This window comes from Nerophis lumbriciformis, linkage group LG01 (assembly GCF_033978685.3).
Source record: "Nerophis lumbriciformis linkage group LG01, RoL_Nlum_v2.1, whole genome shotgun sequence".
Taxonomy (NCBI): domain Eukaryota; kingdom Metazoa; phylum Chordata; class Actinopteri; order Syngnathiformes; family Syngnathidae; genus Nerophis; species Nerophis lumbriciformis.
Window position 1 is genome coordinate 22,862,514 of NC_084548.2, and position 17,183 is coordinate 22,879,696.

Genomic DNA, 17,183 nt, shown 5'->3' on the forward strand with positions numbered 1-17,183 from the left:
TCCACGATAGTCTATACAGGGGCGGAGTGATCCATCCTTTTTACCGACAAAGAAGAATCCTGCACCCACTGGGGAGGAGGAAGGACGGATAATGCCAGCTGCCAGGGATTCCTGAATATACTTCTCCATGCTCTCTCTCTCAGGACGTTGTATAGGCGACTTGCCGGCAGTGGCGCTCCAGAAATCAGGTTGATGGCACAATCATAAGGCCGGTGAGGTGGAAGTGACAGGGCACGCTGTTTGCTGAATACTTCTTTGAGATCATGGTAAACAGCAGGAACTCTTGACAGATCAGGAGGCTCAAACATGACAGGGGAGCTGGTGCCCTTCGATGGGGAACAAGCAGAGCGCAGGCATGTAGAGAGGCAGTAGTAGCTCCAGCTCACTACCTTACGTGCTGTCCAGTCGATATGGGGGTTGTGGAGCCGTAACCAAGGTTGGCCAAGGACGATGGGTGCAAGAGGTGAGGATATGACATGGAATTGGATGTGCTCGTGATGATTACCGGACACAATGAGGTGGACTCGCACGGTGCGATGGGATACTCGAGCGAGAAGGCTACCCGTGAGGGCGTTGGCTTTCAGAGGAGAGGGTAGAGGCTCAAGAGAGATGCCTGCCTGGGAAACAACAGTTGAGTCGATAAAATTCTCATCTGCCCCTGAATCAAACAGGCGAGTAATGGCACGGACTGAGAGTGCCACTGAAGAGTGGCGGAGAATTGCATGCGAACCCGGGATTCAGGGGAAGAGACTGTTTGGCTCACCAGAATCCCCACTGCTACTGGTGAGTGAGCCTCCTCTTTTGGCCGAATGGGGAAGGAAGCACGAAGATGACCGGGTTGTCCACAGTAGAAGCACACCCCCGACCTCAACCGTCGGAGGCGCTCGTCAGTGGAGAGATGGGTCCGCCCTAGTTGCATGGGCTCCTCCCCTGGGGACCCGGAGGGCAGGGCTAGGGGTACCGTACGTTGGGGTTCATGTGGCAGAAAATCATGGTCGGAAAAAGGGGTAGTCGACACAGAGGGAACAGTCTCACCTTGCCACTGGGCTATTTGGTCCGAAATCTTGATGGCGGTGGTAATAGCCCCATCTAGGGAATCAAGCTCCTGCCTCATGCGATCTCCCTGCCAATGGTCCGGTTGAGCCCACTCTGGAAGGCGGTGAGCAGCGCTTGGTCATTCCAACCAGACTCCACGACCAAAGAACGAAACTCGCTGGCGAACTCTCTCACAGAACGTCGACCTTGGCGGAGTCTCAAAAGCTGCTGACCGGCCTGTTGTCCACAAATGGGGTGATCATAAATCTTTTTGAGCTCAGCGGCGAAGAGAGCAAAGGACTGAGCTGCGGGAGAATTCATCTCATGCAGTGCGTTGAAGTAACTAAGTGGAGGCCCCTCAAGAAGGCTGGCAATGAAAGCTATCTTGGCTGCCTCATGGACAAAGCGGGTTGGTTGAGCCTTAAAGGTGAGACGAACTTGGGTGAGGAACTCACGGCAGGTGTTGGGGTTGCCAGAATATTTTGCCGGAGGTGGAAGATGAGCCTCCACAGCTTGGACAACTGGTGCTGGGGGAGGGGCGGCGCTATTGGCTTGAAGTGGTTCTGCTGGTGGAGCCTGTCGTGGAGCAGCACAGAGGGCATCAAGTTTAGTGGTAATTTTGGATACCTCTTCCACAAGGGTCTGAAGGAGTTGTTGGTGATCTCCCAGACGTCGACTTTTGTTGCCGATGACCTCCTTGACCCTTTCCAAGTCCGCTGGGTCCATTCTGGCCAGATCGTTCTGTCACGATTTAACAAGCTGGCGGACCCAAAAGCAGACAAGAGAGGCAGATAAAAAGTCCAAAGGGTTTAATTCAGGCAGATGAGGGAGGAGGGAAAGGCGTCGTTGGCTGGAGTGGAGGTGTCTGGCAGGCAGGCAGGGTTAGAGGAGGTCGGCACTAGAGGCAGAGGAAAACAATGGTGAGGCGAGGAACAAGCTACCAGGAGCAAAGGCACAAACAAAATATCAACAAGATTGTCAAAATGCTGCGAGAACTGGCGAGAAGCGTTACCACTTGGAGAGCTGTGAAACGATCTGGCAGCGTTGTGTGAGGAGGCCAGGGCTTTTGTGGAGTGGAGGTGATTAGCTGATGGCAGGCAGGTGAGTAGGCTGATCAGCGTCAGGTGTGCCAGACTGGGAAGCCAGGAACCCAAACTCCACCCACACATGACCACACCCAGACAGACGACACAGACACACAAGACACTGCAGGGACTGTGACACCTTCGACATAGACGATCTTTAAACTGCATGGAAAAGCTGAAACCCAGAAAAGCGGCAAGGACTGATGACATATTGGCAGAAATGATACAGCACGTGGCACCTAATGCAAAGATTTGACTCTCGGAGATGATATACACATGTATGCAGCGTTAATTTTGTAGACTAAGAAATGTATGTCTTAGTTATCGTCAACAAACTATTTCCCCCTGACTAAAACAGGTCTTGCTGTGAATTTAGTTTTTGAGATGCTCCATAAAAACCTTACTAAAAGTGGTTTCAAGACAACTTTAAAGATATGTTATCCTTTATATATATAAATGTACTATAATTCTAGTCAACTAAATGGTTGAAGAATTTAGTTAACTAAAAGTAGACTAGAACTAAATCAATTCAATGACTAAAATATTACATACTAAAATACATTTTCATCTAAAGACTATGACTTTAATTAAATTAAAAACTGCTGTCAAAATTAACACAGATGATGATAACTAAGATAAACATTTTTAGTCATCAAAAAAACACTGCATGCATGGCTGAAAAAAAACATCCCTCCTTGTCATGGAGAAAGGCCGACGTGGTTCCAATCCCCAAACCCGACAATGATCCATCATCCCCAAAGAGCTACTGACCCATCTCCCTCCTCTGCATTACTTACACACTCTATGAGAGGCTGATAGCCCAATGCCTCATGCCACTCAGCTGATGAAAGACCAAGCTGGCTGCTCCTGTGCAGCTACTGAACCTCACCCAAAACTTTGAGGATGGGTTTGAAGAAAAACAAATAACTGGAGCAGCTTTCATAGATCTTTCTGCTGCATATGATACTGTCCAACACCGTACAATGGTCAGGAAACTACTGGATATGACTGATGACCTGAACTTGTGTGAAATCTTCAAAAGTCTCCTCCCCAACAGGTGGTTTTACATCCAATTGAATGACGAGAGGAGCAATTAGAAAGCCCAAAAGAACAGCCTCCAACCAGGTACTGTCCCCCCTCCTGTTTAATATATACACAAACAACCAGCCACTCCCCCTAGAATGCCAGCGTTTCATCTATGCTGATGACCTCTGCATCCCCACCCAACAATGATGAATGGTGCAGAAATGGCACACTTGCTCTTGAATGGCTGCACAGGATAATGACACCAATGGACGTGGCTTCAACCTTGGCTGGACAATCTGGGAGTCCCTTAATAGACTGCCTGTGGAAAAAGTGAGGTGCAAAGGCCTGATGAAAGACTGGAACTACACAGTAGACAACACATGTAGCTGTGGATCAGAGCAGACAATGTCCCACCTACTGCAATGTGCTGATGTCCCTTGGTGCAGTCCAGAAGACCAGGGCCACCATCTAATGTGGCCTGTGCCCGATGCAGCAGAACGACATTTGAGATTGCTGTGGATTCAAAAAAGAAGAATGGAGCTGTTGCAAAGTATTCCATATGATTACAGTAATCAGAATCTGCTTTATTGGTCAAGTGTGTTTGATTGATTGATTGATTGATTGATTGATTGATTGATTGAAACTTGTATTAGTAGATTGCACAGTACAGTACATATTCCGTCCAATTGACCACTAAATGGCAACACACGAATACGTTTTTCAACTTGTTTAAGTCGGGGTCCACGTTAATCAATGTATGATTCATGTTTAACACACAAGTACTTTGACTTGGTAGAATCTGCTCTCTTTGTTCAATACAAGAAACAAATAAAATGCAACTATTACAAGAGACCGCAGTACCATGGCGGCCATTTCTTGGTATGAAAACAAAAGGGAAACATTCAAGAACACAAAATACATAAAAGAGCACAGAGCTGATGCAACCAGCTGCTACTTCAGAGAAGCTGTTTCTACATACATTTCCAAAAGTACAACAATGAAAAACAAAAAATATCAATAAATGTTACATGTTGTGCACATACGATTGAACCATGCATAAAAAAACAACAAACTAAAACCAAAAACACAATTTTAACACCCATATTCCCAACGATGGCCTCTGCGGTGCTCCGCGCCTACGTTTGCTGGGGTGAAGGGGCAGCATGGCCAAAGACATAAAAAGACCCAACAAAGCAACCAAAAGAGCCTACTCAGTCCAAGGCTGCCCACTAGCTCTCAGCCAAAGTCCAGTCCACGCGGATAATCGAGAATCCATCCAGGTAGATCGATACGTCCGATACATGCTAGTCAGCAAGGGCTCTGTAAAGCTTGTCTACAGTATACCAACGCTCAACGTTACCTCTACAGCACTGCGTCTTCCTTCGCATCTCCTCTGGTCTCTTTATGCGGACTCCGGTGCGGCAAAGTGACAGTAGCTGGCCTGCAAACATGGGGCTGGTACATAATTGTTGTTGATAAAATATTAACCTTCTTGTGAAGAATGAGCAATGACAACCGCAACATTGACATCTTTGTTGGCACTGGAACAATTCATCCAGAAACATCAGTTTACTTTAAATGGGCGTTTTACTCACAAAAGAGAGAAAAGGACCTTTGCGAAGTTGGGCTTGCAACACTTGAAGAAGTTGCGGCAGAGAACGGGCGAATTTGCAGGACTATTTGGCTGTTCAGGACATGGGACAAGAGAGCTAAGTAAGCTAAAATAAACAAAACTGTTAAATAACTATTGTAACGACCTGCTGGTGTTAATCATTATGTGCATATGTTATGTGTTGTTGATATTTATAAATAACCATCCAAAAACCGCCAATAATACTTAAATGACTTTTTGTGACTTTCATATTAACCAAGTATTAGTGATATTGTTTTTATAAGTGCTAACGCAGACAAACTTTTTTTAGCAGTGCCGTGATCACAAGCTTGTGTGCCGATGTTGACATCACCGGCTGGTGAGCTGCTTCCTTGCCTCAGTAATGGTGAAAGTTCATTCTCGATCCTAAACCATGCCTCTCACCTTGTAGTGGAAAGATGAGGACGTAATCCGACAAGTTGGTACACTTTGACAGCCAATTTAGTTAGTTAATGGCGAGAAAGACACAAAAAGACATTTGGTTCCACCCCCCCACCCCCTTTTAATCGCGGGGATTATAAATCATTCTTCATCTAACGGGTATATAACAAGATTCAGTAAGTGATGTTTTATTATGTACAGCAAGTGATGTTTTATTATGTTTGTTGGCTCTCAAGAAGTCTGCAGTGAATGGTAATCAGTGATATTGCCGAAGAAAAAATGCTAAATTTGTGATACGTTCTTTGAATTAATGCTCTGCGTATGAAAAGAGAGCAAAATACGTAAATATTAAATTTTATTATACATTTTCTCGTTATTAGATTACACACTCCTCTCTGAGCTGCCACCTTAACGTGGTAGAGGAGTTTGCGTGTCCCAATGATCCTAGGAGCTATGTTGTCCGGGGGCTTTATGCCCCCTGGTAGGGTCTCCCAAGGCAAACTGGTCCTAGGTGAGGGATCAGACAAAGAGCAGCTCGAAGATCTCTATGAGGAACACTGACAAGGAACCCAGATTTCCCTCGCCCGGACGCGGGTCACCGGGGCCCCCCTCTGGAGCCAGGCCCGGAGGTGGGGCACGATGGCGAGCGCCTGGTGGCCGGGCCTGCCCCCATGGGGCCCGGCCGGGCACAGCCCGAAGAGGCAACGTGGGTCCCCCCTCCAATGGGCTCACCACCCATAGCAGGGGTCATAGAGGTCGGGTGCGATGTGAGCTGGGCGGAAGCCGAAGGCAGGGCACTTGGCGGTCCGATCCTCGGCTACAGAAGCTAGCTCTTGGGACGTGGAACGTCACCTCGCTGGGGGGGAAGGAGCCTGAGCTAGTGCGCGAGGTGGAGAAGTTCCGGCTAGATATAGTCGGACTCACTTCGACGCACAGCAAGGGCTCTGGAACCAGTTCTCTCGAGAGGGGCTGGACTCTCTTCCACTCTGGCGTTGCCGGCAGTGAGAGGCGACGGGCTGGGGTGGCAATTCTTGTTGCCCCCCGGCTCAGAGCCTGCACATTGGAGTTCAACCCGGTGGACGAGAGGGTAGCTTCCCTCCGCCTTCGGGTGGGAGAACGTATCCTGACTGTGGTTTGCACTTATGCGCCAAGCCGCAGCTCAGAGTACCCACCCTTTTTGGATTCACTCGAGGGAGTACTTGAGAGTGCGCCCCCGGGTGATTCCCTCGTTCTACTGGGAGACTTCAATGCTCATGTTGGCAGCGACAGTGAAACCTGGAGAGGCGTGATTGGGAAGAATGGCCGCCCAGATCTGAATCCGAGTGGTGTTTTGTTATTGGACTTTTGTGCTCGTCACAGATTGTCAATAACGAACACCATGTTCGAACATAAGGGTGTCCATATGTGCACTTGGCACCAGGACACCCTAGGCCGCAGTTCCATGATCGACTTTGTAGTTGTATCATCAGATTTGCGGCCTCATGTTTTGGACACTCGGGTGAAGAGAGGGGCGGAGCTTTCTACCGATCACCACCTGGTGGTGAGTTGGCTGCGATGGTGGGGGAGGATGCCGGACAGACCTGGCAGGCCCAAACGCATTGTGAGGGTTTGCTGGGAACGTCTGACAGAGTCTCCTGTCAGAGAGAGTTTCAATTCCCACCTCCGGAAGAACTTTGAACATGTCACGAGGGAGGTGCTGGACATTGAGTCCGAATGGACCATGTTCCGCGCCTCTATTGTCGAGGCGGCTGATTGGAGCTGTGGCCGCAAGGTAGTTGGTGCTTGTCGTGGCGGTAATCCTAGAACCCGTTGGTGGACACCGGCGGTGAGGGATGCCGTCAAGCTGAAGAAGGAGTCCTATCGGGTTCTTTTGGCTCATAGGACTCCTGAGGCAGCGGACAAGTACCGACAGGCCAAGCGGTGTGCGGCTTCAGCGGTCGCAGAGGCAAAAACTCGGACATGGGAGGAGTTCGGTGAGGCCATGGAAAACGACTTCCGGACGGCTTCGAAGCAATTCTGGTCCACCATCCGCCGCCTCAGGAAGGGGAAGCAGTGCACTATCAACACCGTGTATGGTGAGGATGGTGTTCTGCTGACCTCGACTGCGGATGTTGTGGATCGGTGGAGGGAATACTTCGAAGACCTCCTCAATCCCACCAACACGTCTTCCTATGAGGAAGCAGTGCCTGGGGAGTCTGTGGTGGGCTCTCCTATTTCTGGGGCTGAGGTTGCTGAGGTAGTTAAAAAGCTCCTCGATGGCAAGGCCCCGGGGGTGGATGAGATCCGCCCGGAGTTCCTTAAGGCTCTGGATGCTGTGGGGCTGTCTTGGTTGACAAGACTCTGCAGCATCGCGTGGACATCGGGGGCGGTACCTCTGGATTGGCAGACCGGAATGGTGGTTCCTCTCTTTAAGAAGGGGAACCGGAGGGTGTTTTCTAACTATCGTGGGATCACACTCCTCAGCCTTCCCGGTAAGGTCTATTCAGGTGTACTGGAGAGGAGGCTACGCCGGATAGTCGAACCTCGGATTCAGGAGGAACAGTGTGGTTTTCGTCCTGGTCGTGGAACTGTGGACCAGCTCTATACTCTCGGCAGGGTCCTTGAGGGTGCATGGGAGTTTGCCCAACCACTCTACATGTGTTTTGTGGACTTGGAGAAGGCATTCGACCGTGTCCCTCGGGAAGTCCTGTGGGGAGTGCTCAGAGAGTATGGGGTATCGGACTTTCTGATTGTGGAAGTCCGCTCCCTGTATGATCAGTGCCAGAGCTTGGTCCGCATTGCCGGTAGTAAGTCGGACACGTTTCCAGTGAGGGTTGGACTCCGCCAAGGCTGCCCTTTGTCACCGATTTTGTTCATAACTTTTATGGACAGAATTTCTAGGCGCAGTCAAGGCGTTGAGGGGATCTGGTTTGGTGGCTGCAGGATTAGGTCTCTGCTTTTTGCAGATGATGTGGTCCTGATGGCTTCATCTGGCCAGGATCTTCAGCTCTCACTGGATCGGTTCGCAGCTGAGTGTGAAGCGACTGGGATGAGAATCAGCACCTCCAAGTCCGAGTCCATGGTTCTCGCCCGGAAAAGGGTGGAGTGCCATCTCCGGGTTGGGGAGGAGATCTTGCCCCAAGTGGAGGAGTTCAAGTACCTCGGAGTCTTGTTCACGAGTGGGGGAAGAGTGGATCGTGAGATCGACAGGCGGATCGGTGCGGCGTCTTCAGTAATGCGGACGCTGTATCGATCCGTTGTGGTGAAGAAGGAGCTGAGCCGGAAGGCAAAGCTCTCAATTTACCGGTCGATCTACGTTCCCATCCTCACCTATGGTCATGAGCTTTGGGTTATGACCGAAAGGACAAGATCACGGGTACAAGCGGCCGAAATTAGTTTCCTCCGCCGGGTGGCGGGGCTCTCCCTTAGAGATAGGGTGAGAAGCTCTGCCATCCGGGGGGAGCTCAAAGCAAAGCCGCTGCTCCTCCACATCGAGAGGAGCCAGATGAGGTGGTTCGGGCATCTGGTCAGGATGCCACCCGAACGCCTCCCTAGGGAGGTGTTTAGGGCACGTCCCACCGGTAGGAGGCCGCAGGGAAGACCCAGGACACGTTGGGAAGACTATGTCTCCCGGCTGGCCTGGGAACGCCTCGGGGTCCCACAGGAAGAGCTGGACGAAGTGGCTGGGGAGAGGGAAGTCTGGGCTTCCCTGCTTAAGCTGCTGCCCCCGCGACCCGACCTCGGATAAGCGGAAGAAGATGGATGGATAGATTACACATATACTTACAGGATGTATATAAAACCTTACTGGAGGTGTTTGGATCTTTTTGTAAGGGCTTTGTAAGCAGAATAGAGCAACTCCCATTGGCTCCAATATAAGCGGACATCTGATCACATTTATTTATTACTTAATGATAAGCAAAATAAAAAATAAAAAAGTGCAGTTCCCTTTTAAGGTGGTAGGCTATTGTCCAACCAAAATTCTAAATAAAATAAACGCGTAACATTTTTTTCTATACCATTTTGGCGAGAACAAGCAGTAACAACAGATAAAACATTGACAAACAATTTTTTACAATCGGAATTTCTGCTGCAAAGGGATCTAGAAATAATCACTGTCCATCCATCCATCTATCTTCTTCCGCTTATCCAAAGCCAGGTCGCGGGGGCAGCAGCCTAAGCAGAGAAGCCCAGACTTTCCTGTCCCCAGCCACTTCGCCAAGCTCTTTCCATGGTCGGAGGTGTTCGGGGAGCATTCTGACCAGATGCTCGAACCACCTCCTCTGGCTGATTTCAATGTGGAGGGGCATCGGCTTTACCCTGAGCTCGTCCCAAATGACATCTCCAAGGGAGAGCTCTGCCCCCTAACGGCGGAAGCTTGTTTCGGCCGCTTGTACCGGTGATCTTGTCCTTTCGGTCATAACCCATAGGTGAGGATAGGGACGTAAATTGAGAGCGTTGCCTTACCACTTAGCCTTAGCTCCATCTTCACCACGACGGACATTGGTCGTTTGTATTGACATGGTCCGCATCACTGCAGACGCTGCTAATTCGGACCAAGCTCTGACACTGATCATAAAGGGAGCGGAGTGGTCCGATACCCCATACTCTCTGAGCACTCCCCCCAGGACTTCCCGAAGGACACAATTGAAACAAGTAAGGATTCTGCCGGGAGTTTTGAGTTAGTCCACAGTTCCACGACCAGGACAAAAACCACACTGCTCCTCCTGAATCTGAGGTTCCACTATCCGACCTAGCCTCATCTCCAGTACACCTGAAAAGACCTTACCAGGGAAGCTGAGGCGTGTGATACCACGATAGTTGGAACACACCCTTCGGTTCCTCTTTTTAAATAGAAGAACCACCACCCCAGTCTGCCAATCCTGAGGAACCTCTCTCGATGTCCACGCAATGCTGCAGAGTCTTGTCAACCACGACAGCCCCACAGCAATTAGAGCCTTAAGGTACTACTGGCGAATCTCATCCATCCCTGGGGCCCTGCCACGAGGAGCTTCTTAACTACCTCAGCCTCATAAAAAGGAGACCCCACCGCGGAGTCCCCAGGCACTGCTTTCTCATTGGAAGATTTGTAGATGGGATTGAGGTGGTCTTCGAAGTATTTCTTCCACTGATCCACAACATCCCCAGTTGCCGTCAGCAGTGGTCCAGAATTGCTTCAAAGCCGCCCGGAAGTCGTTTTCCATTGCTTCTCCGAAATCCTCCTATGTTTGAGTTTTTGCATCTGCAACTGCCAAAGCCGCACATCGCGTTGTCTGTTGGTACCATTCCACTGCCTCCATAGTCCAATGAGCCAAAAGGACCCAATAGGACTCCTTCTTTAGCTTGATGGTATCCCTCACTATTGGTGTCCCCCAGCGGTTGTAATCGCACCAAGAAAAACTATCTGTGATATCAACAGCAACCACTTTTTCTTCTTCACTTGCGTCTACACACGTAGGCTTGGCTCAGTCAATAATATGTTCACGGCCACGGAATAAGTCAGACAACTCTAACCTCACACCTAAACTGCGTAGGTGTGAGGTTACACTTTATGCAGTTCTGCATGCAGCCAATCAATGTCATTGACATTGTGTTATGATAACATGTTTCTATTTTGCAGGTTAGCTTACAGCTAACAGTGCAGCAGAGTTAAGAGAGGTAAATGCTGATAACTTTTATTATGGTGAAACAACAGGCTGCCAAATTAGATTTACTCTAGGTTTAGCAAAAATGGTAATTCATAGCTATCAATCATTGAATCCTGTTGTTATATTACAAAAATGCTAATAAAAACTGTGTAATGATGTATTTTGAACTGAACTCCGAAAGGGACAAGCGGTAGGAAATGGATGGATGGATGGATAGATGTATTTTAAATACAAAAACATTACAGAAATGTATACTGTATCCCATGCTTGTGCTACTCAATATGCAAAATGTTTTAAGTTGAACTAAATTTAATCTTTAAAAGGTGTTCATGTCTCAAATGATTCCAAAGCAGGACCCCAACATACAAGTCACAAAAATTATAAATGTTCATTGTAAATGGGCCGAATCACTTATATTACAAAATAACCTAATGGGAAAGATCACTGCAGTTTGATTATCATAATACGGAATTAATTTGTTATAATGTCAGGTTTGGGTCTGTTGTGATAGCTGTATGGCCACAGTGTGCACGTCTGATGTTGCACGCAAGCTATGCTCAGGGAGTTGGTGCAATTGCTCAGACGCATGAAAAATTAGGGCAACATGGCTGATGAAACCTTATTCCTATCTTAAAGGGGTGGGTCGGTTCTCAGCTGTCTCATGTTGTGAATAAGTTATTTACATGTGTAATAGTGCATAATTGCTTAAGTTATGCGTTTACTGTTAACATATGTACTGTTCTTTGTACCTCTATAGAAAAATAGTCCTTGTGTGGGAGTATTTTACTTACCAATGTCGCATCCTATTTTATGTTAAACCGTCTGTGAGGACACTCTTTTGTGTAAAGATTCTCACAGCCATGCCTTCCATTTAAGTATCAGGTTTAAGCAAGAGCAATAGGAATTGTGTTTTAAACCTATATCACTTTGGGTTTATTAAGCTTATTGTTTTGGTATTATTTTATATGCATTATATATATATATATATATATATATATATATATATATATATATATATATACAGTATATATATATACAGTATATATATGTATATATATATATATATATATATACGTTTGTATATATATATTATATATTTTAAATACAAAAAAATTGGATCATGGTTTAGATAAGTGGCATATTTTTGTCGATAAAAGAATGATTTTACAGTGTTAATGACTTAGCAAGACTCAAAAATACAAAGTCGGTGACTTGACACTTGACTTGACCTGTCTCGAGATTTGACTTGACCTGTTTTATCTTGAGACTTGAATTGAATTTGGGAATAAAGATTTGAGACTTACAATACATTGACTTACTCCCACCTCAGCTATAAACACCCATCCAAGCATCTATTTTGTATTTCGACGGGGATGGACCTATCCCAGCTGCACTAGGACGGAGTCGCCACCTCATCGCAGGGCCAACACTGATAGTCAGATAATCATTCACACTCACATTCAAACACTAGGGACAATTGTTGCCAATTAACCTGTCCCCAGGTGCATTATTTGGAGGTGAGAAGAAGGCGGTGTACCCAGAGAGAACCCACGCAGTCTCGTGGAGAACGTGCAATCTCCACGCAGTAGTGTACTATAATACAGTTTTACAAAAAGTGGCACAGTTTGTTGAGTGAAAATGTCTTGTAAATTTGTCTCCCTGTTTTGTTGCAGTTCCTGTCGAACCCTGCCGTTACGTTTGGCACAGCTATAGCTGCATTCTATCTTCCAGTCATTATTATGACAGTGCTGTACATCCACATCTCCCTGGCATCCAGGAGTAGGGTTTCCAAACATAAACTGGACAAGAAGAGCTCAAAGTAAAAGTTACATCATGCTTGACTGGAAGATATATGAATATTTGTTTCGATTTATTCATCAGCCTTTTTAATCTTTCTCCTAGTACTACAAAAAAGATTAAGAGTCACATGCTGAAGCAAAACAACAATGAAACCAGTCCTCAGACCAGTCTCCACCTGGCTCCCAAGCTCAGTTTGGACTCGACAACCACTGCGGACGAGGCTATGAAGAATGGCAGGCCGGATTCATCTAAAGCAGATGGACCACGGGAGCCGGCTCAACCCAGTCAGGGACTCGTAACACAGGTACTATTATCCATACATCTATTCATCCATCCATGTCCGGTGTCGGTGTCACGGTGGCATGTGAATAATTTGTGGTAGATGCATGATTGCTTTTTGGGGATTTACTGGGGTTTCAAACTTCATGATCAGGTAAGTTTGATTTTTCTCAAGTTTCCTCTTTGAGTGCCTGGCTGTGGATGCCTTCAGAGGAATGGCGTCCTCCACGGCATCACCTTCATCAATCAGGCAAGGTGTGTGATTATTCCTCCTGACGTCAATGTGACAGTGGAGGAGGTCCCACTTGCTGTAGAAGAGCAGGTAGGGTGTGAAAATGTTGTTGCATTGCGTACGATCAAAGCAGAACTATTTGTACATACCGTATTTGCTGATGTTGCTCTATTGTTGTTGTTGTTGTTGTTGTTATTGTTGTGTTTGCTGTTGTAGTTTTTGTCTCTCTGTCTAATCTCCCACAATTTCCCCCTGTGTCTTCCTTTTTTTTCTCTTTCTATCCCTTCCTGCTCCGGCGCAGCTGCACCAAATGATAATATAAATACATTTAATGAAGTCAAATACAAATAAGGCAACAAGAGAAGTATCCTACACTTCTTTTGTAGAGTAAATCTGAACAGCCGATATGGGCATCTACATCAACTATATGATTTGTCTGAGAAGCTGGACAGGACAAAAAAAATAAAAAAATAAAATAAAATAAAATTAAAAAAAATTAAATGCTATATATGTTCTATTGTATATTAAAATAAAGGACCTCCCTCGTGTTTCTTTATGGGCAATTTGACTATTACTTTGTTTTTAAAGTGAGTTGTAGATAACAGAGCTGTATTTTTTTTTGGAATTTAAACATTTTTTGTATCTAAAAATGGTTAGACATGTTTTGTTATGGGTCACTCTTCTGCTACTTCTCCTTCTGTTGCGTGCCCTGACGAGACGTCCACGGGCGTTCTCTCTCCGCTGCGAGCGCGCTTCCGCGCGGCTGCAGACACTTGGCAATCAACACACCTGTCCGTGATGAGCGATCAGCCTTCATAAGCCAGCGCAACCTGAGATCCGACGCCAGAACGTAGCTTCTCGTACCCAGTACAGTAAGCCCACACATCTCTAGCTCTCCTGCATGTGCATTATCTCTCTCCCTGTGCTCCCTTCCCATTGTGCTCATCGTCTCTTGTGTTGTGTCGTTCTCCAGCTCCCCGTCGTCCTTCCTTGTCATCGAGTTGTGTCTCATCACTTTGGACCCCCTGTGGATTCCCCCTTGCCTTCCTGGACTTTGACCTTTGACCTTCTGACCACGACGTCACGCTCCTGTCTTCGACCATCCGCCTGTCCTCCGGCGCTCGAGCCTGCCTTGCCCTAATTGGACTTCCGCCTGGATCTCAACACGCACCATAAACACCCACTGACAACCACGCTCAGATAAGTCTCTCACTTAGTCACATTACATCTCTTTGGGTTAATTACACACCGCACTTACATACTAAGTTGTCAATAAACACGCTGACAGCTAACAACGTCATCGTCTCTCTGCCATCTTCTTCTCCTGCTGTCCCGTCACAGTACGTTCTGGCCATGTCAGAATCAGACGGCAAAGACGTGACGCGTACCCCGCTCACCTCCCGAGACTCCCCTGTACCTAGTGTCGCAGTCATGCACACGGCACTCCAGCAGCACCAAGAGCGCTTTTGCATACTGGAAAACAAGCTGGATGGTGCTTTTGCTAACATTTTGGCTCGACTGGACTTGATCTCCCTGAGCTCTTCCACTCCGCCGGCACCCGAGCAAGCCGTCCCCACCGCTGCAGCCCCCATGCTGCCCCCTTCATCCTGCGAGCCGAAGATCGCTAGTCCCAGAGCTTTGGAAGAGGATTTTGAGCTTTGTCGTGGCTTCCTGGTCCAGTGTGACATGGTTTTTCATCATCAGCCCTCCCGCTACACTTCTGACGGGGCCAAGATAGCCTTTGTTTTTTCTCTGTTGACCGGAAGGGCTCTCCAGTGGGCCACGGCAGTTGTTGACCGCAACTTTAGTCTCAGCATGAACTTTGCTGCTTTTCATGCTGAGTTCCGGACAGTTTTTGACCACCCCGCCGAGGGAGGAGACACCGCCTCACGTCTTCACTCCCTCCAGCAAGGCTCTCGCTCTGTAGCAGAGTTCCGCACCCTGGCTGCCGACAGCGTGTGGAATAACAAGGCCTTGTTGAGCGCCTATTGTCGGGGCCTCTCCGACGAAATCAAGGACGGAATGTTGCGAAACCGACCAGCCACCTACCATGACCTCATCCTGCTGGCCCTGCTTATGGACCAAAGGCTCAAGGAACGAGCAGCGGAACGAAGACTTTCTGCCCGCAAGAGGACCAGACGGCCGGCGTGGGAGACTCGGACCGGCTCCTACTCCCCTACCGCGGCCAGAAATCGGGAGGGAGGTGCCCACTTGGCGGACCAGTCTGTGTTTTACCCGGCACCTACCAGAGGGGTGGAACCCATGCAGTTGGGCAGGATTCGACTTGCCACGGAGGAACGGGAGAGGAGGTTCCGGCAGCGCCTCTGCCTCTACTGTGGTTGTGCGGGTCACGTGATCCAGACCTGCCCCACACGACCAAAAGATCAGGCTCACTAGTAAGGGGAGTACTTGTGAGCCACACCACCTTTTTCCAGAGCCGCAGTGACCCTGGCATTCTTTTCCCCGCAACGTTGTCTTGGAAGGAGCAGATGAGAGTTTCGTGGACCGTGATTTTGCCTGTCAAGCCGGGATTAAGCTTCTGCCTCTGGACAAGTCTTTACCAGCTCAGGCCTTGGATGGGCATCCCCTGGGACCCATCACCCACCGTACAGCACTGGTCACTCTAACCCTGTCAGGCAACCACACGGAGCAAATTAGCTTGTTGATCCTCAATGCCCCTGTCGCTCCTCTTGTCCTCGGCAGTTCATGGCTTCGCCAGCACGACCCCCAGATTTCCTGGATCTCAAGGAGGATCCTAGCCTGGAGCACGGCATGCCATGCTAACTACCTCAAGGCAGCAGCCCCCGTCTCGCAGAACCCCAAGCTCAAGTCTTCCCCATCTGACCTCTCTGGGGTTCCCGCTGTCTACCATGACCTTGCTGCTGTATTTAGTAAGGAACAGGCACTATCACTACCCCCACACAGACCATACGACTGTGCCATTGATCTCATACCCGACTCAGTACTCCCTTCTAGCCACCTGTATAACCTGTCCATAAGAGGCCATGTCGGACTACATCACGGAATCACTCGCATCTGGAATCATCACACCCTCCAAATCACCAGCAGCCGCTGGATTCTTCTTTGTCGGCAAGAAGGATGGGTCCCTACGTCCGTGCCTTGACTACCGCAAACTCAACCTCATCACGGTCATGAGTGGTATCCTCTACCACTCATGAGCTCCTCCTTCGAACCACTTGCCCCTGCTACCATTTTCACCAAGCTGGATCTCCGTAATGCATACCATCTTGTCCGGATTAGGAAGGGGGACGAATGGAAGACGGCTTTCAACACACACTTAGGTCACTTCGAGTACCGGGTCATGTCCTTCGGCCTGACCAACGCCCCAGCCGTCTTCCAGACTCTAGTTAACGACGTGCTGAGAGACATGCTCGAGAAGTTTGTGGTCATATATCTTGATGATATTCTGATTTTCTCTCACAACCTGCAGGACCATCAACAGCACGTTCGCCTTGTTCTCCAGCGCCTCATCGAGAATCATCTTTTCGTCAAAGCAGAGAAGTGCGAGGTCCATTCTTCATCAGTTAACTTCTTAGGTCACATCATCGAGAGGGGTAACATCCGAGCCGACTCCAAGAAGGTCAGGGCAGTGGTGGATTGGCCGCAATCCACCACTCGTACTGAGTTTAGGAGATTCTTAGGCTTTGCGGGTTCCTAACGTCGCTTCATACTGGATTTCAGCAAGGTAGCCACACCCCTTCACGCGCTAACTTCTACCAATACAGCTTTCGTCTGGAACAAGGAGGCAGACAGTGCATTCTTAAGCCTCAAGAGGAGCTTCAGTTCCGCTCCCATCCTGGTACACCCTGACCCTGACAAACCGTTCACGGTGGAAGTAGACGCATTTGATTGTGGGATTGGGGCAGTATTGTCCCAAAGATCTAATGAGAATAATGTGTTTCACCCTTGTGCGTTCTTTTCCAGACGCCTAACCCCAGCCGAGAGGAACTATGATGCAGGGAACCGAGAACTGTTGGCCGTCCACGAAGCTTTGGTTGAGTGGAGACACTGGCTGGAGGGGGCCAAGCATCCGTTCTTGGTCCTGA

General features: G+C 48.4%; 1 protein-coding gene across 1 annotated transcript in view; it reads left to right on the top strand.

Moving 5' to 3' along the window:
* The window catches only part of chrm4a (cholinergic receptor, muscarinic 4a), a 128,244-nt gene that overhangs the window by 65,341 nt on the left and 45,720 nt on the right, over window positions 1-17,183 (top strand). Inside the window, exons 3-4 of the mRNA XM_061977262.1 lie at window positions 12,479-12,624; window positions 12,708-12,909. Of these exons, the coding sequence (XP_061833246.1) occupies window positions 12,479-12,624; window positions 12,708-12,909 (348 nt within the window). The remainder of the gene's footprint in view (window positions 1-12,478; window positions 12,625-12,707; window positions 12,910-17,183) is intronic.